We start from the raw sequence: 27,981 nt of genomic DNA on the forward strand, positions 1-27,981 counted from the left end.
GATTTATTTAATCTATGAAAAAATGAATGAGCTGTTACAATAATAAATGAAAAGCACCAGTTTACTTTTGTTCTTCAATATTGTAGAACAAAAGCAAACTGGTGATTTTCATTTATTATTATAATGTCGTTCTACCAAGAACCGACGGAAGATTCTGTTAATATGAGCTTGTACATTTTAAACTTCATGTTAAGAAGAACCTCGAATTTTATAGTTAATTATCTCAATTTTTACTACAGTGATGAGAGCTTTAGCTTACCTGGCGGTATATTGCGGTGTTCAGCACGGCCAAGCAGGCGAACGGCAGGATGTAGAGGAAGATGAAGTAGAGCCAGTGTATGTAGACTGAGATGTAGATGCGGTTGTCGCGCAGGGAGGTGGGCGCCACAGTGTAGATGGTGGAGTTGGTGATGGGGCTGAAGTCCTCGACGTGCGTGACCTCCCAGAAGCGCGGCAGGTTGTAGACGGTGGCGAGTGCCAGGATGAGCAGAACGTAGAGGCGCGCGCGGCCGTACGTGCAGAGCGAGCGCGCCTGCAGCGGGTGGCACACCGCCACGAAGCGCTCCAGCGTCACCGTCAGCGTCAGGTAGACCGACACCGTCTGCGCGATCAGCGCCACGGGGAACACGATGGGCGCCACGAGCGGGTACACGTAGTAGAAGTACGCCATCAGCATCCCCGTGTACCCGTAGATGGCCGGCAGCCCGAATAGCAGCACCGACGTCACGATCAGCACGGTGTCGCAGCGCGCCAGCCCGATCAGCAAGTAGTTGATGGACGAGCGCATCTGTGGCCGCGATAGTATGATCATCGAGATGATGTTGCCTACGATCCCGAAGATACCGATCAGGTTCAGCAGCACGCCGTACGCCACGAACTCGAAGAGCAGCTGTCCGTCCGTGCTGCTGGCATTGGACTGCGAGCACGAGCTGTCGTTCATGCTGGCGCCTTCTTGCTCACTCCCGTCGCACAGCTCTCTTCGGAAACACCGGCACCACCTGCTCCACCAAAATTTTCCCCCCTCTTCTCCTAATATTTCACCATCTCTACTCCACGATCATCCGCCACTTGCCACAGAATATTCTGCGCGAACGTCAGATGACTATTCTCAGTGGTACTTTTAAACTTCCAGAAGTACATAATTAAGTAACAATCCTTTATTACTCTTTCCATTGTTCAGTTTAGCTACTTAGAGTGCGAGCAGTTCCTCAGACTTTCTTTGCCTACAGATTCCACTTTTCATTCCCACCTGCAGTCAGCATTCCTGCACGTGAAGTAACCTAAAACAGAGAAATGACACGTTTTAGATTAATAGCACTGATTTGATGGATGTCTATTGTCGTAAGTCCAACATCTGCATCTTGTCTCTGTCTAAACTAACAAGTAAACTTCACCAACTTAACCTCGTATTTTAAAGAGAGCCGGCCGGGGTGGCCGAGCGGTTCTAGGCGCTACAGTGTGGAACCGCGCGACCACTACGGTCGCAGGTTCGAATCCTGCCTCGGGCATGCATGTGTGTGATGTCCTTAGATTAGTTAGGTCATAGGTCCGTTGCTATTCACAATATACATAAATGACCTTGTGCATAACATCGGAAGTTCACTGAGGCTTTTGGCAGATGATGCTGTGGTGTATCGAGAGGTTTTAACAATGGAGAATTGTACTGAAATGCAGGAGGATCTGCAGCTAATTGTCGCATGGTGCAGGGAATGGCAATTGAATCTCAATGTAGACAAGTGCAATGTTCTGTGAATACATAGGAAGATAGATCCCTTATCATTTAGCTACAAAATAGCAGGTCAGCAACTGGAAGCAGTTAATTCCATAAATTATCTGGGAGTACGCATTAGGAGTGATTTAAAATGAAATGATCATATAAAGTTGATCGTCGGTAAAGCAGATGCCGGACTGAGATTCACTGGAAGAATCCTAAGGAAATGCAATCCAAAAACAAAGGAAGTAGGTTACAGTACACTTGTTCGCCCACTCCTTGAATATTGCTCACCAGTGTGGGATCAGTACCAGATAAGGTTGACAGAAGAGACAGAGAAGATCCAACGGAGAGCAGCGCGCTTCGTTACAGGATCATTTAGTAATCGCGAAAGCGTTACGGAGATGATAGATAAACTCCAGTGGAAGACTCTGCAGGATAGACGCTCAGTAGCTCGGTACGGGCTTATGTTAAAGTTTCGAGAACATACCTTCACCGAAGAGTTAAGCAGTATATTGCTCCCTCCTACGTATATCTCGCGAAGAGACCATGAGGATAAAATCAGAGAGATTAGAGCCCACACAGAAGCATACCGACAATCCTTCTCTCCACGAACAATATGAGACTGGAATAGAAGGGAGAACCGATAGAGGTACTCAGGGTACCCTCCGCCACACACCGTCAGGTGGCTTGCGGAGTAAAGATGTAGATGTAGATTTCAGTAGTTCTAAGTTCTAGGGGACTGATGACCTTAGAAGTTAAGTCCCATAGTGCTCAGAGCCATTTTTTTTTAAAGATAAAAACGTACGCTTGCAGGAAATCAGCCCCAGAAATTGATCCAGCGTGAAAAATTGGGCCATAATTGTGGTAGTAAGCTGTTATGACCTTGTGAAAGAACAAAGTTTAAACTTATGCGCGTGCCCTTTTTTTTCTCAACTAGCTCCGCTTCACTGCAGCCGCCTAATGCCAGAGCGGGAGGTACTGTACAACAGAGTGACAACCAGGGACCTTTTGTTCCTTTTATTCTGGCGATAATGAAGGCGTGGGAGTAGGAGGCTGAAGATACACACATCTGCCTAATGTGTTTCGAAATCCTGTTCGAGAAAAAAATTTATTCTAGTCGAAAGATAGTGGGGAATATGATTACACAATGCGTCTATCTCATGCAGATATACCTCCAATATTGTTTCAACAATAACATCGTATTGATATCCTGTAGCTGTAAATAAGTCTCAAAGTCCAAATGAATAAACCTAAGCGACTGTAAGATTATTATGAAATGAAATTAATGATTTTAGATTTACAATTTAACCATGTCAGTCACGTTGAAGACTAGCGGATCTCCTGCAAATGTACTTCACCTTCACAGAGCTAGCCTTAAAATCTAAAGAAAATAGCGCAGAACTTTGATGTTAATAATTAAATAGCGTTGCGCCGCTTCTTTAATGGCACACTCATTTCGTTTCATTAATTTACACTGTATTTGTGAATCGCAAAATAAAATTTTTCATTACAAAGTGGGTTAAAAACCGCGCACTTTGGCACAATGAACACAGCATGTAAATAATGTAAAAACTGCATTCACAAACCTCTTACCCATTCCACTGTAAAGCACTTCGCGCCCGGGCATTGAGCGGCTGCATTGTGGCTGAGCAAATGACAAACAGCTAGCGCTCGGGGAAGCTGAAATGCTGTACTTTGAGAAAGTTATAACTGTGTATAATCGAAACTGTGGCATAGCTTCTCACGTTGAATCGGTTGCTAATGCTTTTTTCTCCTTCAAGTCTGAGGTCAAGTTGGTGATGTTTCCTTGTAAGAATAAACTTTACATACACTTTTCAATCTTAATCATGAGAATTAAAGTAATAACAGAGTTAGAAATTTTGATACACAAAAGTACAAAATTTGTCAATAAAATAAATGTCAGGTAAGCAACCCTCTATTATTTCCCCATCATTTTCACTCTGACAACAGATCATTAAATTTTGAGAGAGTAGATCACATTAAAAATATTTTTTGAAGATGTAACATTTAAGGAAATCTGTTCATTTAGTTGAGCTGTTTTCTCTTCTTTCGTTTCTACTATTATCAAAATAGTTTGTTGTATAAGATTTACCTTTATCCAAATAGACTGTACGTGTTCCAGCTACAATTCCTACATATCAGTATTCTTATAGTCGCTTAGAATTTTAAGGCGAACTCTGCAAGTTGATTTAACTTTTTAGTCATAAGTGTTCTTTGATATCTATTCTTAGTTCTGCATAAATTTTATGACATTTGTAACTTCAAGTTTGAGAAAAGCAATCTACTGAAAAAAATTCCTGTTTCAAGACAACCTCTCCTGAAGTAATCTACGACTACGTTCCACAATATGTTGTATATTTCACTTTATCCAGGAGTTTCTTATGTATCTAGTCGGGTTATATGTTATGTTTCACTACATGAATTCCTCAGTTCCTTTCGCATTTAGTTTCCTCTTGTTTTTGCACTTCTTGTTCTTTTTGTATCAAACCCAAGAATATACCAGGTCAGCATCTGAGCTTTATGACCAGAGAAGGCGCCTACTATAACATTTAGACAATAATTTTTCGGCGTTAGTGCATCTAAAAGTAGTTATCAGAGCTTTCAGTTCCAATAATGCAGATCAACAGTTGTGTCATGGTATTTAGGTGGTATGAAGTAGCTCGAAACTCAAATAAGGCTCTGGAATAACTATGTTTTAGGAAATTTAAATTATACTCTGCACCTAATAATATTTCGTTTTGGAAAGAAGGTCGAAAGCTTAATAAAAATTCAAGTTGTTTCACAAACAGCGCAATATTACCATCTCGAGCCCTCTAAATGTATTTACCACAATTAAATTCCTGTACATTTTTACATTATAGCTCTAGTAAAAAGTATGATCAGTAGCAATTGGTGCTGAGTGATGTATATTCATATTCAAAGTTACTATTTTAGGGTTTAAATGAAATTCAGAAAATTTATTTATATCTGCATGATATGTTGGTGGAAATTTCACTGTATAAAAACAACTGAACTTAAGAGTTTTATTTTGTAAATTCTAATATTTTTCCTGCATGAACTTACTTGAATCACAGAAATTGGAAAGAAAAATGTAGGTTGACATTTCTCACAATTAGAGATTAGAAGAGGCAATCCTTAATAGCTGTAGAGAAAATTTGATAGCCAAAATAGCTTTCAGTACTATTATTAAATGTGATCTTAGCTAATAGAATTTCTCGAAAAATGTAGGTAAAAGGAAGGTAACTGCGAAGAAACCATGGGTAACAGAAGAAATACCTCAGTTGATCAACGAAAGGAGGAGGAGGTTCAGGGAAAACCAAGCATACAGAACCACAAGTCGCTTAGAAATGAAATGAAGGGAAGTGCAGGGAAGCTAAGACGAACTGATTGCATGAAAATTTTGAAGAAATCGAAAAAGAAATGACTGCCGGAAGGAATGAGTCAACATAGAGAAATGTCAATACAACTTTATCGGAAAGTAGAAGCAGGGGCGCTAACATTAAGAGTTCTGTGATAATTCCACAGTTAAACGCAGAGGAGAGCGCGGACAGGTGGAAAGAGTACTTTGATTGTCTCTATCAGGGGGACGACTTGTCTGATGACGTGACAGAAGAAGGAACAGGAGTCCACAAGGGAAGAGATAGGAGACCGAACTTTAGAATCAGAATTTGAAAGAGCTTTACACAACTTAAGAGTAAATAATTCCATCGGAATTTCTAAAAATTTTTAGGGAAGTGTCAACAAAACCACTATTTACGTTTTTATGTCAAGTGTATGAGACTGGCGATACACCTTCAGACATTCGGAAAAACGTAATCCACAAATTTACGAAGATAGCAAGAGCCAAATAAAGTGAGAATTATCTCATCGTCAGATTAACAGTTCATGCATCCAAGTTTCTGACAAGAATAACATACAGAAGAATGGAAAACAAAATTGTGAATCTGTTAGACGAGTATAGATTGGACTCTAGGAAAGGCAAGGCATCAACGAAGTAGTCTTGACGATGCGGTTGATAATGGAAGAAACACAAAAGAAAACACAAGATACGGTCATAGGATTTGTTAACCTGGAAAAAAGCGTTCGACACTGTAATATGATGCAAGATATTTGAAATTCTGAGAAGAACAGGGGTAAGCTAAAGGGAAAGACGAGTAATGTACAATACGAGCTAGAACCAAGAGGGATCAATATGATTGGAAACCCAAGAGCGAATTGCTCAGAGTAAAAAGGATGTAAGACAGGGATGTATTCTTTCACCCCTCCCGTTCACTTTATACATCTAAGAAGTAATGATGGAAAGAAATTAAAGATTCAAGATTGGGATTATCATTCAAGGGGAAAGGATATCAATGATAAGTTTTGCTGATGACTTTCCTGTCATCAGTCAAAGTGAAGAAGTGTTACAGGATCAGTTGAGTGAAATAAACCGTCTATTGACTACAGAAAGTGCCTTTAGAGTAAATCGAAGAAAGATAAAAGTAATGAGATGCAGAAGAAATGAGAATAGCAAGAAACTTGACATCAGAACTGGGGACACGAAGTAGACGAATTTGGCTCAAATGGTTCAAATGGCTCTGAGCACTATGGGACTTAACCTCTGAGGTTAGGCAGTAAAATAACTCATGATGGATGGAGCAGGGAGGACATGACAAGCAGACTTGCACTGGCAAAAAGGACATTCCTGGCCAAGAGAAGTCTATACTAGTATCAAACATAACCATTAATTTGAGGATGCAATTTCTGAGAATGTGCGTCTCGAGCACAGCATTGTGCGGTAGTGGAACATAGACTGTGTGAAAACCGGAGAGAAGAGAATCGATGCTACAGACGAACTTTGAAAATTAGGTGAACTGACACGGTAGGAATTAGGTTCTCCGCAGAATCGACGAGAAAAGGAGTATGTGGAAAACACCGACTAGAATAAGAGACAGGACAATAGGACATATGTTAAGACATGGTGCTATATGGAGTTGTTGGGGGTAAAAGCTGCAGAGGAAGACAGAGACTTGAATGAATCCAGCTAATAATTGAGGACGTAGGTTGCAGGTGTTACTATGATATGAAAAGTTTGGTAGAGGAGACAAATTCAAGAATTCGTGGCGAGCCTCACGAAACCAGTCACAAGAGTGATGTCTAAAAATATAATTACATGTCTAGGTTTCAAAAATGCACATTACGATCGTAGTAATGAATTAATTTCCAAAATAATGCAAGGTAACAACAACTAAATCATAAGTGCTCTCTTCCAAAAGACTTTTTCAAATGAAAGATGCTTGGAGACGTAACAAAATCCTAGACACAAAGCTTGACATGAGTTATGTGACCTCGAACTGCATCAGGTTCAAAGCTATTGAAAATTTAAAAAAAAAATTGTGTTTCTTGAAATTTTCTCAGCGGATAGAATATTCTGTTTTGTTCTGGGCGTGCATCCGCGATAGCGTTATTTCTTATTCCAGTGTTTCAGCTGAAAACATTACAGCCATCTTTAAGATGAGTCGCTGGTAGAATTTAAACAATTTGATACAATTGTATTGTATTGTATTGAACGGAGCTGGGGACCTAGAAACGACGGAGAGGCTTTGTCCCCGCCGTAGCCCGCAGTGGTACACAACAGGCTTCAGCAGTCCACTCACCCCGCCGCCGCCCCACATCGAACCCAGGGTTATTGTGCGCTTCGGCTCCCAGTGGACCCCCCACCCCGGGGAATGTCCCACACCAGACCCCAATGTTTGCGTGGTGGAGTAATTTAATTATTGTGTACGCGTACGTGGAGAAAGTGTTTGCGCAGCAATCGCCGACATAGTCTGTAGTGTAACTGAGGCGGAATTAGGGGAACCAGCCCCCATTCCCCGATGCCGATGGAAAACCGCCTTAAAGACCATCCACAGACTGGCCGGCACACAGGACTTCGGCACTACTGCCCTGGGCGGATTCATGCCGGGTGCCGGCACGCCTTCCCGCCCGGAAGGCAGTGCTTTAGTCCGCACGGCTAACCGGAAGGCTACTTGATACTACTGTCCATCAGAGATAACACTGTCAGCAGCGAAAGCGTCAGTAATAAATAAAACTTTATGCGTTTATAAGTAAAAATTAAAACTGCAGGCACAGAGTCAGCAAATACACAGTGCTTACGAGTTACGTGTTTTATTGTGAAAATGAATGGCATGTGATGGAATGGCAGGTAGTGATGACTTAGAACAGTGCTTCTTTTGTATGCGCAGACGTGAAATGAGGCGAATACACTATGTGCCGGGCTAGAAGCCCTCGGCTAGACTGAGAAGGTTGTCCGCTAATTGTATTTCCACAACTTTCTTGACCACTGAATCTCAACAGGATTAGACAGTGACCAACATTTTTTTTAAATCCATGGAATGGCCCGTGGAAAAACTATGATCGGTCACTGCAGATTTGTTGGGATGTAGTAGGCGGGTGTGTCCCTGGGGTATGACGTTCCGTTATTGTATAGTGTGTATTGTTTGCTCTGTGTGCCTTTTACCAAACTGAGAAGGAATTTCACATACCCGCCTTCCGTAAAATCAAATCATCATTCGCAGACGAAAAATAACTGCCGTCTTGGCCGTTAGTAGGAAGCTTACACCCATATTATGCTTCTTCATTATTCTGGTAATGTTTCTTCAAAATCTGCCAGAGTAATTAAGAATCATGAAGTGGATGTGGTCTTCCTCCCACCGGCCAAGGCTAAAAGGTGCATAGCGCAAACAATACTTACAAACACTTCCTACAGCCCAGCACCCGGCCGTGGTAGCCGAGCGGTTCTAGGCACGTCATTCCGGACCCGCGCGACTGCTACGGTCGCAGGTTCGAATCCTGCCTCGGGCATGGATGTGTGAGATGTCCTTAGGTTAGTTAGGTTTAAGTAGTTCTAAGTTCTAGGGGACTGATGACCTCAGATGTTAAGTCCCATAGTGCTCAGAGCCATTTTGAACAGCCCAGCAAGTGTAGTGGCTGAACACTGTGCTTTCATTGGCCATTCTATTGATTAAAGGGAAGTCAATATACTAACCACCCATGATCCTGTTGGGATTCAGTGATCAAGGAAGCTGTGGAAATACGATTAGCACCTCTCAACCGACACTAGGGCGTCCAGCTCATTTCACGTCTGCGCTCTCAAAGGAAGTATGTTTCTGAGTCTTCACTGTCTGTCATTCCAGCACATGCCATCCACTTTTTATAATCACCCACATAATTCTCAATCACTGTGGATTTACTGACTGAAGGCTTTTTTTATTTTTTAATAATCTTAAACACACAAAATTTTATCTGTGTTGGACGATCTTGTTGCCAGCAGTCTTACATCTAATGCATGCGTCTTTAATTCACAGTGTTGTGTCAAATGATTTAAATTGTGCAAGCGAGTCACTTTGAGGGTGGCTGTAACGTTATCAGCCGAAATACCGGAAGAAGAAATAACATTTTCTCGGATGTACGCCCGAAAGATAATCGAATAATTTGAGTGTTGTGCAGAAGAAGAATTAAAAGGTGTGACATGGCCCGCTGCGAACAAGCACATTTGGCAACTCACGGTGGCAGACGCTAGCGGCATGTTATGTATGGATAACACTATCTGCCGCCAGACTGAAACGCTGCTCGGTATTAAAAAGTATAGAATCTGTCTTCTTCTGTTCCACGAATCACAAGTGCTGTAAGCTATTTTCACGCTGTTTTTTAATACACTCCCAACACGAAATACCTAGTGTTGTGATATTTAGCATTTTTATTTTTCTCGTCATCTCATCAGCATCTGTAGCCGCTGGATAAAAATTTCATTCTGTTACCCGAGAGAGTGTTGACTTACTACACTACTTTATTCTCTTATAGGCGCAATCACAAAGACATCTGCAACGTAACGGGTTTTAACAAAACAGTAGTCATGTTCTGATACTATGAGAAAGGACAACACGGAGAGATACCACATACTCGTATTCTTCCAAGTCTCCGATTGAAAAATACCGGGACTCTAAGCAGTGTGACATAAGATTTTGTTTATTTTATTGAAAAATGGAACATTCGCAGATTTTATTCTAACTTCCCGTTTTCTTCTTCCTCCTGACGATGACCAATGTCTGGTTGTAATGTGATTTTCGAAAGTTTCTTGTCTTCGCGTCAGTGACGCAATAAAAGACAAAAAATTCCCGTCAGAACTCTTCACTCTGTTGACATACAGCTCACGGCATCACTTAGATAGTCAAATCGAAACATACAGATTGAGAAGCCACTGACGTCGCCGTAGCAATGACACCAATCACATCTCATCAGTCGTCTTTTGAATTTGTTGGCCGACCCCAACGATGTCCATTAAAACACGAAAATATGAACCCATAGCTGTGAACAATAATCAGCTAGACCAACTTGTAGAGTGCAATTCCACTCCTTCAGCGTCGCATAGTTTACTTGCGCGAGCTGCAGCCTGTGCTTACAAGTGCTTTCCGTGCAGTCTTGCCTAGTGTCTATTATACAGACACGTTACGAGAGAAGTGGTAATCTTCACACTTTCCTAAGTGTGCGAAAAAGTATGAAGAACGCTGGAAACTCACCCTCTGAAGAATACTGTGAAACTGGAATTCGTCAAAGACAACGAACGGTTAACAACTCTCGAAATCCACAAATGGGCAACTACTTAAATTAAATTAACTAGAAATCAAGTAGGCAGTATGAAATTTAATGCTAACAAGTCGGTCTACTACTTCAAACTATGCTATAACTTACTGTATGAGCGAGCAATCCATTACTGTACTCGTAACTTTTAGTTAACATGGGCAAATGTCTGTGACCCTAGTTAGATTTTTAGTATAGTCGAAGACACCTGGCAAATGTTCATGTCGGTAACATCCCCATGGACGTTCCAAACGAAATAATAAAACTCAGATAGCAGACTCACCGAAACGTTCATACAAATCTTTTAATCCGTCCCTGTCCAATATGGCCTAAGATCTATCAAAATGGAAGTAAAAACCCGACACAGTCTGTAATGAGTATTGGGGTTATCAAAAATATATTACATACATGTGGAAACTACCAGTATGCTTCATATGAAATGAAACAGGTCACGTTATACATGTGTCTATGTATCAAACATACGTACATTACATACATGTGGAAACTACCAGTATGCTTACCATGGAATGAAATAGACCACGTTACACAAAACTGTGTAACGGAATTGTTACACAGTTTTGTATAACATGGTCTGTGTCAAACTTGTACACTTACGTAGTGTGTCGATAACATTTGGAGATGAATGTGGGGAGAGAGAGATGTGACAAAATGATTCTAATAGTGTATTACATTGTTATTTACTTGCGTATTTAATACAATCATGTTTTTGAAGTCTTGTCTCGTCCGAGGAAGCAATAATTTATTGTAATGAAAAGAGTAGTATTCATCAAACGAAGTTGTGAAGTCATTAAGCCTGAGAACTGCCAGTCTTTTTCTCTTGTTCCATTTCTGGAACGCCCGTTTTTGCAATAGAAAATGTGCGCTAGACTGACGCAGTAGACTGTGATGGTACAGGGATGGCACGTGGTCCTTGTCGTTTCCGTTTGTGGAACTCCTAATCTTTGGGACGAGGCGTGCGGCGGACAGACTGAAGTGAGAGAAAGTAGCAGACTAGCAGTGGTTGAGTGAGGTCACGTTGTGGTGCATTTTTTCAAGATTGTAATTTTTTGTGCCAACGCTGATGCAATTTACGCATGATGGTCATAATTAGTACTCCTGCAGTAATAGGTCGTCTCATGTAAACTGCAGCCATGGATGCCAGAGGTATCCAAGGAAATTCGTGTTGTTGCAAGACTTGCACCATCTCACAGCGTGAATTCTTCCAGAAGGTTGACATTATGGCGTATTTTGTCTACCTAAATAATATGAAATGTGAGAATACAGTGAAAGAACTTTAATATCAGATTCTCAACTGCATTGGTTCCGACAAAGCAAGTGACAGATAATTTACTTCGTAATTATACATTTGAAGGAAAGCCAGACTTGTGTTAATATACAGAGTTCTCAGAAACAGTCTGCAAAGTTTTAATGGTGTTACGCGGTAGGTTCTGCTAAGAAATAATTGTTAAGAAATTCACCGCTTCCGAGTTAATTAGCATTGAAGAACCCAATCAGACCGCTGCTCGCGCAAAATCAAGCGGCACGTTATGGACGTGTCGCAAAACGTGTGCTTTCTTCGGTTTCTTGAAACCGTATCGTGCCCTGTCATTTACGCTGTAAGAGTCTGTAGGGCCGCTTGAATTTGCGAGCACAGCGGTCTGATTGCCTAACTTCAAAGCTAATGAACTCGGAAACGGTTCAACGTATCGAATTTCTTTAACAATTATTTCTCAGCACAACCTACCCTGCCACACCCTTACAAGATTTTCAGACTGTTTCTGACCAACCCGTACAATGTGGTGATGAAGTTGCCAGTTTAATACAGAAATACACTGAAGAGCCAAAGAAACTGGTACACCTGCCTAATATCGTGTAGGGCCCCAACGAGCACGCAGAAGTGCCGCAACACGACGTGGCACGGACTCAACCAATGTCTGCAGTACTGATGGAGGGTACTGATATCATGAATCCTGCAGGGCTGTCCATAAATCCGTAAGAGTACGAGGGGCTGGAGAGCTCACGTGAGCAGGACGTTGCAAAGCATCACAGATATGCTCAGAAATGTTAATGTCTGGGGAGTGTGGCGGCAAGCGAAAGTGTTTAAACTCAGAAGAGTGTTCCTGGAGCCACTCTGTAGAAATTCTGGACGTGTGAGATGTCGCATCGTCCTGCTGGATGTACCCAAGTCCGTCGCAGTGCACAAAGGACATGAATGGATGCAGATGTCACTTGTCAATGTCGTTTCTAGACGTATCAGTGGTCCCATATCACTCCAACTACCCACGCCCCACACCATTTCAGAGCCTCCACAAGCTTGAACAGTCCCTTACCGACATATAGATTCCCTGGGTTCATGAGGTTGTCTCCATACCCGTAAGCGTCCTTCAGCTCGATACAGTTTCAAACGAGACTCGTCCGACCAGGCAACATGTTTCCAGCCATCAACAGTCCAGTGTCGGTGCTGACGGACCCATGCGAGGCGTAAAGCTTTGTGTCGTGCAGTCGTCAAGGGTACAGGAGTGGGCCTTCGTCTCGGGAAGCCCATATGATGATGTTTCGTTGAATGGTTCGCACGCAGACTCTTGTTGATGGCCGAACATTGAAATCTGCAGACATTTGCGGAAGGGTTGCACTTACGTCATGCTGAATGATTCTCTTCAGTCGTCGTTGGTCCCATTCTTCCGCTCGTCTGAAATGACTGTGTTGAAACTGTATAAAACTTAAAAAACACCTGAGCTAAAACTCAGTTAAAATTTATTTCACCATCTCTCTTTCTCTCTCTCTCTCTCTCTTTCTGTCTCATTGACACAGTCAGTCAAACTTTAAACAACGTCGTTGTTGTAAGACCTACTTGAAACTTGAGTAGAATTACAAAGATATGGTGACGTAAGCCTACTTGAATAAATATCTAGTAGTAGTGAATGGGGAGGACATTTCACAGAATCCTGAAATTTCTACCGTATTCGTGTCACTGTCTGCTAGAAAGACACTGTACATATGTAGGTAGACTATCGTCTCTCCTTTTGCCTGAGTACAGCACACTGTCTGTCAAAATTTACCCAAATAAAGTCCATATGCTGCATGTACCACACACCGAAAGTTCCTCTCGCTGGAGAAGGAAGCCATATGTCCTCAGACTGTGTCCAACAGTAGACGATTGGGAAGGACCTTGTCACGTCTGTACGGTCATAAGGGAGGTAAATCAAGGCCCATTAGTTAATTTTGTATCCACAGCTTATCTTCCAGTATTGCAGGCTAGTTCTCTTCTCAGCGATACATGTTTCTGTGTCTCAACAACGAGATGAGAGAGTATATGATGACAACACAGGCAACCACGGGATTTTTAGTATATGGCTGAAAGATCTGCTAGTTAACTAACATACATTCCCATGCGCACAAGAATTAACAGACTCTGAATGCGGAATGGCTGTTGGAGCTACACGCATGGGACATTACATTTCGGAAATTGTTATGGAATTCAGTATTCCGAGATCCATTGTGTCAGGACTATGCGGAGAATACAATAAACGCAGAAATCAGTGTAGGACGTACGACGAACGTATGAACGTATCCGTAAGGGCAGTACGGCGAAATTTTGCGTTAATGGACTACGACAGCAGACGACCGACGGGAGAGCCTTTGTATAACAGCACGACATCACCTGCAGTGCCTCTCCTGGGCTCGTGACCATATCGGTTTTGTTCTAGACGACTGAAAATCCGTGGCCTGGTCAGATGAGTCCCCATTTCAGTTGAAAATAGCTGATGGCAGGGTTCAAGAGTAGGGGAGAACCTACGAAACCATCGACCCAAGGCACTGTGGAAGCTGGTGGTGGATCCATAACGCCTGACATGAATCCCATCAAACATTTATGGGACATAATCGAGAAGTCAGTTCGTGGACAACATCCTGCACCGGTAACGCTTTCGCAATTAAGGACGGCTGTTGAGGAAGCATGACAATGTTTCTGTAGGGGACTTCCAACGGTTTGTTGAGTGTACGTCACGTCGAATTGCTGTACTACTCTGGACAAAACTACGTCCGACACAGTATTAGGAGGTATTCTATTATTTTTGTTATCTCAGTGTATTTCTGAAGTTTTGTCATGATATTCGGGCCGGCCAGTGTGGCCGAGCGGTTCTAGGCGCTTCAGTTTGGAACCGCGCGACCGCTACGGTCGCAGGTTCGAATCCTGCCTCGGGCATGGATGTGTGTGATGTCCTTAGGTTAGTTAGGTTTAAGTAGTTCTAAGTTCTAAGGGACTTATGACCTCAGATGTTGAGTCCCATAGCGCTCAGAGCCATTTGAACCATTTGATATTCGGAAACTCTGCGTACAAAATATATAGTTAGCAATTCCAGCTATGACCTGCATCAGTGCGGTCAGAGAGAACTATGCGAATTCAAACCATATATGTTGTGTTAGGAGTTGTCATACGTAAGACCACCATGCACAATTTTAAATTCGTAATGCGTCATTTATCTCAATATGCTACACGAGTGAATATTTTGACATAATTGCACTTACTCAAAATTGACTGAAACATTTAGTAATTGCTCCAAGTTAGAATATTAACTCTTTATGGACGTGCGTCTTCATGTTCCATCTTTATCATGTCGTGTGTTCTAGTCTTCAGCTTAACTTCATCATTTTCGACGAACTTCTTCATATTTAACGCTGCTCAAAACAAAGAGTCGCTTCTACGAAACGCCACAATTGTCTCCCATCGCGACGTGGAGTTTGAAATTTGGCTCCGAGGCGCTTACTAGGCTTCGCTATAATGATGCAAAAGCGTGGAGCCTAGTGATGTCACCGTCACGCTCGGCGGTGCTGAAAACAACAAGGAGTTCACACATGCGAAAATATGGTCAGAATTCAGCTCATTTGAGGTGTAAGGTGGATTAATGATGTCACATCGGCACCCAATTCCATCACAATTCTGCCCAACGCTAACGTGGACGTGTCACCCGGTGTGAAGGTCGTCACGCTCTTTGTTACCCACATTCCACCACGACACGGAGGGCTGAAATCACGCCGTTTTATTAAGTTGGTGCATAAGTTCGTTGCGTTTTTGGTTTGCATGATGGTACTCCTGTTGTTATGGGTTTATTTACCGATTGTCATTTTTTAATTTGTAGTTCGCAGTTGCATTTTGAGTTTACATGTTGTCTTTTGTCATTTGGAGAATGTAAGTTGAGCTGTGGATGCCAGAAAATGGAGAGCCAACTGGAGAAACCGAAACATCTCCGACATATTCTTCTGTTTGAATTCAGTAGACGGATGGAAGCAGCGAAGGTAGCCAGAAACATTTGCGGCGTTTATGAGGATAATGCTATTGAAGAGAGCTTAGAAAGATAATGGTTTCTTGCTTTACGAATTGTTTTGGCCTTAATGACTCTATATGTTCAGGAAGACGTTCGGGGTTTGGTGAAGATCGTTTAAAGGAATTAATCCAAAATGCTCAACGCCATCGTACTCGAGAACTGGCAATGTTGAACTGTGATCATTCCACCACTGGGCGAAATTTGCATGCAGGGGGGATTATTCAAATATCGGTGTATAAATACCGCGTTCACTAAGCCAAAATCACAAAAATCTGCTGGTGGCCATATTTGCAGCACTGCTTGCTCGTCATCGATTGGCTCATGAACAACACCGACCATTCCTATCCTCTAACATTACTGAAATTGTGTCTTCATAGTAACATAAGGAAAGGAAAGGAATGATTGAGCCCAAACAAAACAGAAACCCCCCGTACAAAGACCTGCGCGAATCCACAAAAGATAATACTATGCATCTAGTGGAACAGCGAAGTGTGCTCTATTACGAATTGCTTCCACGAGGTGAGGTGTAACCATGACTGCTGATGTTTATTGTCAACAACTGAGACATCTTGTAGACGCACTCCAAGAACAGCGACCAGGGAGATTGTGTGAAGTAATGCTACTCTACTACAATTCCGCACGCATTCTGCTAGACTGACGAAAAACGCTAGACAGGAGTTTAGATGGGAAGTCATTCCGCACCCACCTTATCCACCTGATCTTGAGAACTCAGATTTTCGCCCTTTCCGCTCTCTATCGAACATTCAAGGAACTTCCTTTCCGGATAAAAATACCCTCTAAACATGGCTCCACGAGTTCTTCGCCTAAAAACAACTTGATTTCTGCAGTCGTGGAATCAGAAAGTTACCCTGGCATTGGCAGAGAGTTGTAAATAGTGAACGAGAACATAGTATTGATGGCTTAAGTCTCTGTTATGTGTTTATGTTGTGTTTATTAAACGTACGGTAAACACTGCGAACGTATGTACCAAACCAATATTATTGGTGGTCGAGGAAAATATTTCGGACGTACTGCCGCTCACAATCTACGCGGGAAGGCCTTAGGGGATGACATATGCATCAATGCGTCAATGGACCCACCACTTTTCTTGGGGCGTTGATTCCCGCCTATTCAGCGGTCGAAACGGTCGAAAACGCAGCAACTGGACGACGTTATTGACGACTTCTGACACTACTGACACCTCTCAGTCGTTTCCGTCCTTCTCTAAGGATATTGTGGGCCAGCATCTCCACTGAACGTGATCGCACCCCTCTGGAGTCCAGTGCGAACGCAATTAATGCTATGGTGTATAAGATGGAACCTCTAGGGACCATTGATAACCGTTTGAAGAAAACTGAATATGATCTGAAGCAGCAAAGGGTGCTTATGCTTTCCAGCCCTCTATTTTTGGCTCTTCTGTGGCGTGATCGCGGACGTGTGCGACATTGACACATATGTGAATAAAACAGCAAAGTGTTCCTCTAATACCCACCACCTTAGCACCAGCCTCAGTGCCACCCTTGCACCTCTGTCTCTGTATAGAGACAACCTGTGGCAGAGTCCTAGCCATCGGCAGACAGGCAACCCTTGACACCCCTTCGTTTCTGGATTGATAAATTGCCTGTCATTTTTAGGATGGTATACCAGGATACACACACAACGAAATACTCTGTTTTGCCGGCCGAAGTGGCCGCGCGGTTCTGGCGCTGCAGTCTGGAACCGCGAGACCGCAACGGTCGCAGGTTCGAATCCTGCCTCGGGCATGGATGTGTGTGATGTCCTTAGGTTAGTTAGGTTTAACTAGTTCTAAGTTCTAGGGGACTAATGACCTCAGCAGTTGAGTCCCATAGTGCTCAGAGCCATTTTTTTTTTTACTCTGTTTTTCGGCAGCAGAAGATGGATGAGGAGAATTTCTCCCAATTGCCAACTTAGAGTGGCACTCGGGAAATCTTTCATTGTAGGGATTATTTTCCTGTGATATGGTAGAACAATTTTGGTCAGTCTGGCATATTTGGTCGAAAGTGTTGTGTTGTTATAAGCAGATGAGGATTCTGAAGTGATAAAAATGTTTCTGAATCAAAAGAAAGCGTAGTATTCTATAGCTAAGGCGCTGATTGACTAAGAAGTTCAATGATTAAAAAATTTTGGGAGATGCTTTGCACACGCAAAACTATCTGCTTAACAGAACAAATTCCAGAAACAAATTCAAGAAGATTTCTTTAGACAATTAGCTAATAAGAAAACACTTTGTCAGAACGAATGGTCACAGTGATGGCAATATCTCTCGGTAGTTAGAAACCACCTTTAGTGGACCAGATCCTGCAGAGGTCAGCTTTTACCAAATAATGACAACAAAGATGAAGGAAAGTTGCAAATGACGCAGGAGGAGACACAAATACCTCTTCAAACACAACATAGGAATTTTCTATGAATCGATAGTATGAAGGATGTATACACATATCTCTCGCCCTAAAGCGTAAAGTTAAGTTATTCTTCTATACACGACAAACATCTTAGTGCGCTAAATACCTAATGGAGAAGATCTAACTCTCATAAAACAACGAGGGTGAGTCAATAAGTAAGTCTCAAACACCAGAATACTGCATATCGTTTTAAATTTTATATGTATGTAGAACGTGGCAGCCCATGTCGGGTAAACGTAGCTGATACCCATTATTTTGCTGCCAACGGTTAATGATTTGCAGTCAGATCGGGTTGGCAGGTGTGTTATGCTTGTGTGTCTGATAGAGCAATGCGATTTTTGAGAGCCAATGGATTCTCTGCAGAGCACATCCATAGCAAAATTCGTCCCGGATATGGTTAGAATTACATTCCATAAAATTTGTGCTTAGTCGGATGCAGGAATTCAGCAAAGGATAAAAAGGACACAAACAAGGAGCGTCCTAGCCACCCTGATTCTCCAATGATTGAACTACTTTTACCATCCAAGGGAATTACTGCAGCAATTTAAGGAAGCAAATAAATTTATTAAATCCAGAGCGTTCACACGTTAGATAGGAACGCTGCCACAAAAATTCGATGCTGCAGGTTTTTAACGCATTGTCCAGCGATGGGATAAGTGTTTAAGTTTACAAGGGGAGCATGATGAAACGAAAAATAAATTTCAGGCTGGTAAACTGGGTTCTGATGTGTCTATTTCAGTCTGCGATTTATTTATTGACTCGCCCTCACATGTTTTTATTTGTTTTGTTTTCATTTTCTTTTCTTTAGTTCCCTTTTTTTTATTTTACCACTATTTTGGCAGGAACCTTTAGGCATAGATTATTAGTTTCGATAGAACAGACTGGTTGTTAATTGCAGAGGGCGCCCATGGGGAAGCATGTAAGCCCACCGTCTTCAAGGCCAAGATAAGAGAAGGAAGCGGGATGTAAAAATTATGTATTTTACTGTCAACAGCCGAAAGAAAATTCAACATAGCTATTGTTACTTGTAAAGTCGAGTGTTCAGTGATTTAGTTGTATGTGGGGCTACTATGTGGCATAAATTTTGTTTCATCATGGGTTTAATAGGTAGCAGAAGGATGTGGTGGTCGAAGGAACGGAACTGTCGAGCTAGATGGCCGAAGGAATGAGGTTGTCAAGCTTCATGAAAACGAGAATAAATTAAGTACACAGAATCCGTGAGGAGAGTACCAGGCGCCTGCGGGTAGTGTACGTTGCTGCTCTCTCTACGCTACAGTGCTACTCTTGTGCCTGATAGTAGGCCATCAGGAGACAGAGAGTGTCAAAGGGACTGCCGGTCTGCAAGCGCCTAAGACGACGTCACGGGATCTGTCCGTACAGGTGCATTTTTACAATTCTCATAAAGGTGGCCAAGTGCCACAGAAGGTTTTGCCAAACTGGGATTCTCAATGGGACCCTTTGCCGACATCTGTCAATGTCGCATCCCCGATCATCAAGTCAAAGGAGGACACAAAACACGAGCTCTCAAAAAGCATAATCACACTTAGTTATTTTGGATCATGTTCAAATTTCGTCGAGTGTCCTTTAACATCCATAGTTGTTCCAAACACTAAACGGGAAAAAATTGCGGTCACGCTGCGCTCCAAACGGGTGCTAATACGTTCGATGGTGATGCAGCACCCACAATATTCTTAGAGAAGAGTTGGAACGCCCGAAGGTGTCAGTAGTGACAAAGGTTGTGAAGAACGTCTTCCTGTTACTCATCGCACTGCGAAGAGTCGTTTTAGAGCGCGAAATGTGTGTGGATCAACGCCCCAGAGAAACAAGGAAAGAGGTGGTTCCATTTACACCTACTGTGCCAACCCTTGCGGTCATTTTGTGTCAATTCTGAGCGGTGGTGTGTGTGCAATGTGTTCCTGGACTGCGCATAAGAAAACCGAGTGATTTCAACGCTGGCCATCACTGTCTTGACCTCCAACGCAGAGGCGTCAAAAGAAGATGTGAAATGTGGGTAAGAGGGGATGTGACAAACTTTCGGTCGTATGACGCGTCCACGGTGGCACTGGGCAAAATTATGGTGAATTTTGTTTCCTATGTGACATCTTTAACCCACCTTACAAATCACATGAACTTCAGAGCTGTTGCCGTTTTTTCGCAAGTGTCGACGTCTTGTGTTCGAAGCGTCTTCAAACCCGAGAGTGACGTCGCAGGGCGCCACACATTTGCAACATTACAGAGGAACGTTGTACGCACCTTTGAGCCTAATTTCAGACTTAAGCATCACAATGACTGCGAAATACGGGATTTTGGAAAAGAGATCCTTTAGTTCTGTTGCGCAGAGTAGTTCGCCTGCAGTGTGTAATGTTTTGTTTGGGTTTAGCTTTCTCACAATTATGTCTTGAAACTGTTAATCTGGATATGTTTCCTTTTCACGATTGTCGTGAAAGCTACAAAATGTGAGTTAGTGTTACAACGTGGAATACTAGCGTCATAGGTTTTCAGCGTAGTGTTAGAATCTAGAAATTCATCTGAGTAGAATTGGATTCAGACCGTGTAGTGATCTGTTGTGGAAGAGTAGTTACTCTTTTACGTTTTATCACGGGATATAGTGAGGCTGGCGAACCTTCTGACAATCACTGATATGGAAGTACAGGGAAATGAACTGACATCTACATCTACATCTACATCTATACTCCGCGAGCCACCTTACGGTGTGTGGCGGAGGGTACTTATTGTACCAGTATCTGATCCCCCCTTCCCTGTTCCATTCACGAATTGTGCGTGGGAAGAACGACTGCTTGTAAGTCTCCGTATTTGCTCTAATTTCTCGGATCTTTTCGTTGTGATCATTACGCGAGATATATGTGGGCGGTAGTAATATGTTGCCCATCTCTTCCCGGAATGTGCTCTCTCGTAATTTCGATAATAAACCTCTCCGTATTGCGTAACGCCTTTCTTGAAGTGTCCGCCACTGGAGCTTGTTCAGCATCTCCGTAACGCTCTCGCGCTGACTAAATGTCCCCATGACGAATCGCGCTGCTTTTCGCTGGATCATGTCTATCTCCTCTATTAATCCAACCTGGTAAGGGTCCCATACTGATGAGCAATACTCAAGAATCGGACGAACAAGCGTTTTGTAAGCTACTTCTTTCGTCGATGAGTCACATTTTCTTAGAATTCTTCCTATGAATCTCAACCTGGCGCCTGCTTTTCCCACTATTTGTTTTATGTGATCATTCCACTTCAGATCGCTCCGGATAGTAACTCCTAAGTATTTTACGGTCGTTACCGCTTCCAATGATTTACCACCTATGGCATAATCGTACTGGAATGGATTTCTGCCCCTATGTATGCGCATTATATTACATTTATCTACGTTTAGGGAAAGCTGCCAGCTGTCGCACCATGCATTAATCCTCTGCAGGTCTTCCTGGAGTACGTACGAGTCTTCTGATGTTGCTACTTTCTTGTAGACAACCGTGTCATCTGCAAATAGCCTCACGGAGCTACCGATGTTGTCAACTAAGTCATTTATGTATATTGTAAACAATAAAGGTCCTATCACGCTTCCTTGCGGTACTCCCGAAATTACCTCTACATCTGCAGATTTTGAACCGTTAAGAATGACATGTTGTGTTCTTTCTTCTAGGAAATCCTGAATCCAATCACAAACCTGGTCCGATATTCCGTAAGCTCGTATTTTTTTCATTAAACGTAAGTGCGGAACCGTATCAAATGCCTTCCTGAAGTCCAGGAATACGGCATCAATCTGCTCGCCAGTGTCTACGGCACTGTGAATTTCTTGGGCAAATAGGGCGAGCTGAGTTTCACATGATCTCTGTTTGCGGAATCCATGTTGGTTATGATGAAGGAGATTTGTATTATCTAAGAACGTCATAATACGAGAACACAAAACATGTTCCATTATTCTACAACAGATTGACGTAAGCGAAATAGGCCTATAATTATTCGCATCTGATTTATGACCCTTCTTGAAAATGGGAACGACCTGCGCTTTCTTCCAGTCGCTAGGTACTTTACGTTCTTCCAGCGATCTACGATAAATTGCTGATAGAAAGGGGGCAAGTTCTATAGCATAATCACTGTAGAATCTTAAGGGTATCTCGTCTGGTCCGGATGCTTTTCCGCTACTAAGTGATAGCAGTTGTTTTTCAATTCCGATATCGTTTATTTCAATATTTTCCATTTTGGCGTCCGCGCGACGGCTGAAGTCAGGGACCGTGTTACGATTTTCCGCAGTGAAACAGTTTCGGAACACTGAATTCAGTATTTCTGCCTTTCTTCGGTCGTCCTCTGTTTCGGTGCCATCGTGGTCAACGAGTGACTGAATAGGGGATTTAGATCCGCTTACCGATTTTACATATGACCAAAACTTTTTAGGGTTCTTGTTTAGATTGTATGCCAATGTTTTATGTTCGAATTCGTTGAATGCTTCTCTCATTGCTCTCTTTACGCTCTTTTTCGCTTCGTTCAGCTTTTCAAAAAAATGGTTCAAATGGCTCTGAGCACTATGGGACTCAACATCTTAGGTCATAAGTCCCCTAGAACTTAGAACTACTTAAACCTAACTAACCTAAGGACATCACACACACCCATGCCCGAGGCAGGATTCGAACCTGCGACCGTAGCAGTCCCGCGGTTCCGGACTGCAGCGCCAGAACCGCTAGACCACCGCGGCCGGCGTTCAGCTTTTCCTTATCAGCTATGATTCGACTACTCTTAAACCTATGATGAAGCTTTCTTTGTTTCCGTAGTACCTTTCGTACATGATTGTTATACCACGGTGGATCTTTCCCCTCGCTTTGGACCTTAGTCGGTACGAACTTATCTAAGGCGTACTGGACGATGTTTCTGAATTTTTTCCATTTTTGTTCCACATCCTCTTCCTCAGAAATGAACGTTTGATGGTGGTCACTCAGATATTCTGCGATTTGTGCCCTATCACTCTTGTTAAGCAAACATATTTTCCTTCCTTTCTTGGCATTTCTTATTACACTTGTAGTCATTGATGCAACCACTGACTTATGATCACTGATACCCTCTTCTACATTCACGGAGTCGAAAAGTTCCGGTCTATTTGTTGCTATGAGGTCTAAAACGTTAGCTTCACGAGTTGGTTCTCTAACTATCTGCTCGAAGTAATTCTCGGACAAGGCAGTCAGGATAATGTCACAAGAGTCTCTGTCCCTGGCTCCAGTTCTGATTGTGTGACTATCCCATTCTATACCTGGTAGATTGAAGTCTCCCCCTATTACAATAGTATGATCACGAAACTTCTTCACGACGTTCTGCAGGTTCTCTCTGAGGCGCTCAACTACTACGGTTGCTGATGCAGGTGGTCTATAGAAGCATCCGACTATCATATCTGACCCACCTTTGATACTTAGCTTAACCCAGATTATTTCACATTCGCATTCGCTAATAACTTCACTGGATATTATTGAATTCTTTACTGCTATAAATACTCCTCCACCATTGGCGTTTATCCTATCCTTGCGGTATATATTCCATTCTGTGTCTAGGATTTCGTTACTGTTCACTTCCGGTTTTAACCAACTTTCCGTTCCTAATACTATATGCGCACTATTTCCTTCAATAAGAGATACTAATTCAGGAACCTTGCCCTGGATACTCCTGCAGTTTACCAATATTACGTTAACTTTTCCTGTTTTTGGTCTCTGAGGACGGACGTTCTTTATCAACGATGATAATGTCCTCTCTGGTAAGCCGTCAGGTATTTTATCGTTTCGCCCAAGGGGGGGTCCCTCTAACCTAAAAAACCCCCGTGTGCACGCCACACGTACTCTGCTACCCTAGTAGCTGCTTCCGGTGTGTAGTGCACGCCTGACCTGTCTAGGGGGGCCCTACAGTTCTCCACCCAATAACGGAGGTCGATGAATTTGCAACCATTATAGTCGCAGAGTCGTCTGAGCCTCTGGTTTAGACCCTCCACACGGCTCCAAACCAGAGGACCGCGATCGACTCTGGGCACTATGCTGCAGATATTAAGCTCAGCTTGCACTCCGCGTGCGATGCTGGTTGTCTTCACCAAATCAGCCAGCCGCCGGAAGGAACCAAGGATGGCCTCAGAACCCAAGCGGCAGGCGTCATTCGTTCCAACATGTGCTACTATCTGCAGCCGGTCACACCCAGTGCGTTCAATAGCTGCCGGAAGGGCCTCCTCCACATTACGGACGAGACCCCCCGGCAAGCACACCGAGTGCACACTGGCATTCTTCCCCGACCTACCCGCTATTTTCCTGAGGGGCTCCATAACCCGCCTAACGTTGGAGCTCCCTATAACTAATAGGCCCGCCCTCTGTGACTGTCGGGACCTTGCCGGAGAATCGGCCACTGGCCCAACAGGCGAGGCATCCTGTGGTGGCTCGGAAACGATGTCATCACCACTAGGAAGCACCCCGTACCTGTTGGAAAGGGGTAAGGCAGCTGCCACGCGGCCAGATCCCACCTTCGCCTTTCGGCCAGGCACGCGAGAGCCCACCACTGTCCGCCATTCACCCTGGAGTGATGGCTGACCGGTAAGATGCTCACTGCCGGAAGACGCAGCGACATCAGGGGTTCCATGTGATTCCAAGGCCACCGAAGTAGGCATAGGTCTCACCACAGTTGCCCCAACGCCACTACGAGCCGACGCCTGCGCCTCGAGCTCGATGAGCCTAACAGACAAAGCCTCCACCTGCCCCCGAAGAGTGGCCAATTCTCCTTGCGTCCGCTCACAACAACCACAGTCCCTACACATGACTATGTTTACCCTACCCTATACGGTGACAAATTCCCAAGATAATCTTCTGATGAGCTACTCTGATAATCGAGAAACACTCACTGAAATACGAGACGCGAAAACTACGCTAGGTTTTCCCAGAAAAACTATTTAAAAGCTAAGCGCAGCAAATAAGTACAAAAACGCTTTATACAAACAGTACTGTGCTGCTGCTGGTGCTCTCGCTCTCGCTGTCACAAGACAACTGCTGATTCAAGTGACTAGTGGCTAACGGCCGCGAAACAAACAAAGACGGTTTTAGGGCGCTTTCTGTTCTAAACGATCAAGAAAACACTAAGAAATCTAACACGAAAACTACGTAAAGTTTTATCAAGAACTGTTAGTTACTATGCAGAGCAGATAAACACAAATAGAATCCCTTCCTTAGTGGAAGGTCGTAAACAAAATGCAAAATAAACGCTTTATACAAACAGTACTGTGCTCCTGCTGGTGCTCTCGCTCTCGCTGTCACAAGACAACTCCACCAACAGCAGTTAAACCGTTTATAGAGGCTAATTACAACGGGACTGGACGTACCGCAAAGACAATTAGAACATGGACCACGGCATGGAGACGGTTTTGGACATCCGCTGTTAAGGAGACAAGACGCAGATGCTTACAAATTTACTTATCAAAATCAGCTACATTTCAGTAGTGGCACAGTTTCAAGTTACGAATCTACTCAGTAACAGAAGGTTACAAATGTCTGGATCGTTCCTGATTTTCTTTTTGCTATAAACAAAGTCCTTACTTTGTTTTTAAAATCAGTTGTAAATGCAAGCCTAGTGGAATAGTATCCAACGGAAGGTTTAAAAATCTGTTTATAATTTAACTCATAAACTCAAGCTTAGTGGTGTAAAGAAAGTTCTGAAGCAATTCTGTTTCCCTGTTACTCGTTGCAAATTTTCGTGTTTTGCCGTCCGGGGTGGCCGAGCGGTTCTAGGCGCTACAGTCTGGAACCGCGCGACCGCTACGGTCACAGGTTCGAATCCTGCCTCGGGCATGGATTTGTGTGATGTCCTTAGGTTGGTTCGGTTTAAGGAGTTCTAAGTTCTAGGCGACTGATGACCTAAGAAGTTAAGTCCCATAGTGCTCAGAGCCATTTTTTTTCGTGTTTTCTGCGCTAAAGATCTGCCAGGTTTTACTTTCACTACAGAGGAAATGCGAATCAAGCATGGCTCCAGAATTCCGCCTGTGTCGTATAGATATGAACCACGCGTATTTTGACCCTGCAAACTGAAGTTGCAAAATTTTTGTAGGTGTAAGACTGTGTGCACTCTCGCCTTTTCTTATTGAATAATCTCCTGATGGCAAATGTACTTCCGAAACTGGTTATAATTGTTATCATATCATCTTATTGTGTCTAAAATAAAATATTTGTTTAGAAGTTAGTTGTACATACAGATAGCAATAACTGACAATCGTACAGATTAACTAGTACATTGACACTGTATTTGAAAGCATTATCTATTTGTCAAAATTATATCGCTACACTGTATCGAATCAAGTAGAGAATTTTCTGCAAATTAGTCTCCAAGTCGCGATATTTCATTAGGGCCTTTGTTAGCTTAAGAGGCAGGTGGATAGGGGCCGTGGCCGCTGGTGCTTGCAACGGGGAAAGCAGGCGCCTCAAGAGCTCGTAGCCGCCCTCTGCCTCGGAAGAATTATACGGCAGCACAATAAGTCTTGGCTGCTGTCGCTGCGGTCTGTTTCACATGAAGTATAAAGAGCGCCCACAGGCCGCACCCCACGCAGTGCGACGACCTCCCTCGACAGCACGGGGCGGCTTTCGGCCTCCCGAAAAATGCAGACCCCTGATAAAACTGTGCCTAGACTTGCTACGTTCTGGCAAGTTCTTCCGGCTGTTCACTTAGCGTCAGTGAAGAACGCCTAGTAAAATACAGGTTGCCAACCGTAATCCCAAACCATATTCGGTTATATGCTAATTTTTTTCTAAAAGAAAAGAGGACATCATATCTGCCGTTGACTGTAGAAATTATTTATTTCACAATTACAGTTTCGGTCTTTGGGTGATTTTCAGTTGATACTGCAAAATATTTTGCCTGTTCATTACATGTCAGACTTCAAAATCCTCCGAAATGCATACATGTCATTGTCAAAAACAAGCATTTTCGCTGTAGAAATACAGTAACATCAGGCGAGTGCGAAGCTCTGTATATCGTGAAATGATGTAAATTATGTGAAATGTTACCAATGTTAACATCCATCGCATAGTCCACATGTAAACAGTGCGTCAGAGCACCGATTTTTAGCGGTTTATGATAGATGTAACCACTGGTAACATTTCACGTACTTTACGTCATTTCACGAGGTACAGAGCTTCACACTCGTCTGATGTTACTGTATTTCTACAGCAAAAAGGATTATTTTTGACGATGACATGTATACATATCGGAGGATTTTAAAGTTTGACATGTGCTGAAGCAAAATCTTTTGCGGTACCACTTGAAAATGGCCGAAAGGCCGAAATTTAAATTGTGTAATACATAATTTCTACAGTCAACGGCGAATATGATGTCCCTCAAAAAATTCTACACTGGTGTGAACCCCGACCGTGGGAAGCTAAAGGTTTTCGTGTTATTTCTTAGAAACAGCGCGCCGTTTATGAGACATTCAGTCAGATGTAGGAGTCGAAGTTGTTGGTTAACATGATAATAAAATCGGTCTACTACCTTTTCAACAGCGTTTTTACTTTGCCAGTCTACAACTTCATCATCAAGACTTCAGTTCTTGTGTAAAGACCTTCATCCCGATGTCAACACACCAGAGTCGCGTGTTTCCTAATTTTACTAATTACTGCGCTGCAGTCATGGACTGTGTGGCTGGTCCCGGCGGAGGTTCGAGTCCTCCCTCAGGCATGGGTGTGTGTGTTGTAAGAAGGCTGTTTAGATTTTTATATTGGTAATGCCACGTAGCGCTCTGTATGAAAATCACTGGCTGTGCTGTGTGCAGTCTGTGGCTAGTTTGCATTGTTGTCTGCCATTGTATGGTTGGGCAGCTGGATGTGAACAGCGCGTAGCGTTGCGCAGTTGGAGGTGAGCCGCCAGCAGTGGTGGA

General features: G+C 43.1%; 1 protein-coding gene across 3 annotated transcripts in view; it reads right to left on the reverse strand.

Moving 5' to 3' along the window:
* The window catches only part of LOC126183892 (FMRFamide receptor), a 1,121,637-nt gene that overhangs the window by 290,623 nt on the left and 803,033 nt on the right, over positions 1 to 27,981 (reverse strand). For all 3 annotated transcript variants that reach the window (XM_049926214.1, XM_049926215.1, XM_049926213.1), the window contains one exon: positions 260 to 1,280. In XM_049926214.1, the coding sequence (XP_049782171.1) occupies positions 260 to 940 (681 nt within the window). In that variant the 5' untranslated portion in view covers positions 941 to 1,280. The remainder of the gene's footprint in view (positions 1 to 259; positions 1,281 to 27,981) is intronic.

Source organism: Schistocerca cancellata, chromosome 4 (assembly GCF_023864275.1).
Source record: "Schistocerca cancellata isolate TAMUIC-IGC-003103 chromosome 4, iqSchCanc2.1, whole genome shotgun sequence".
Lineage (NCBI taxonomy): Eukaryota > Metazoa > Arthropoda > Insecta > Orthoptera > Acrididae > Schistocerca > Schistocerca cancellata.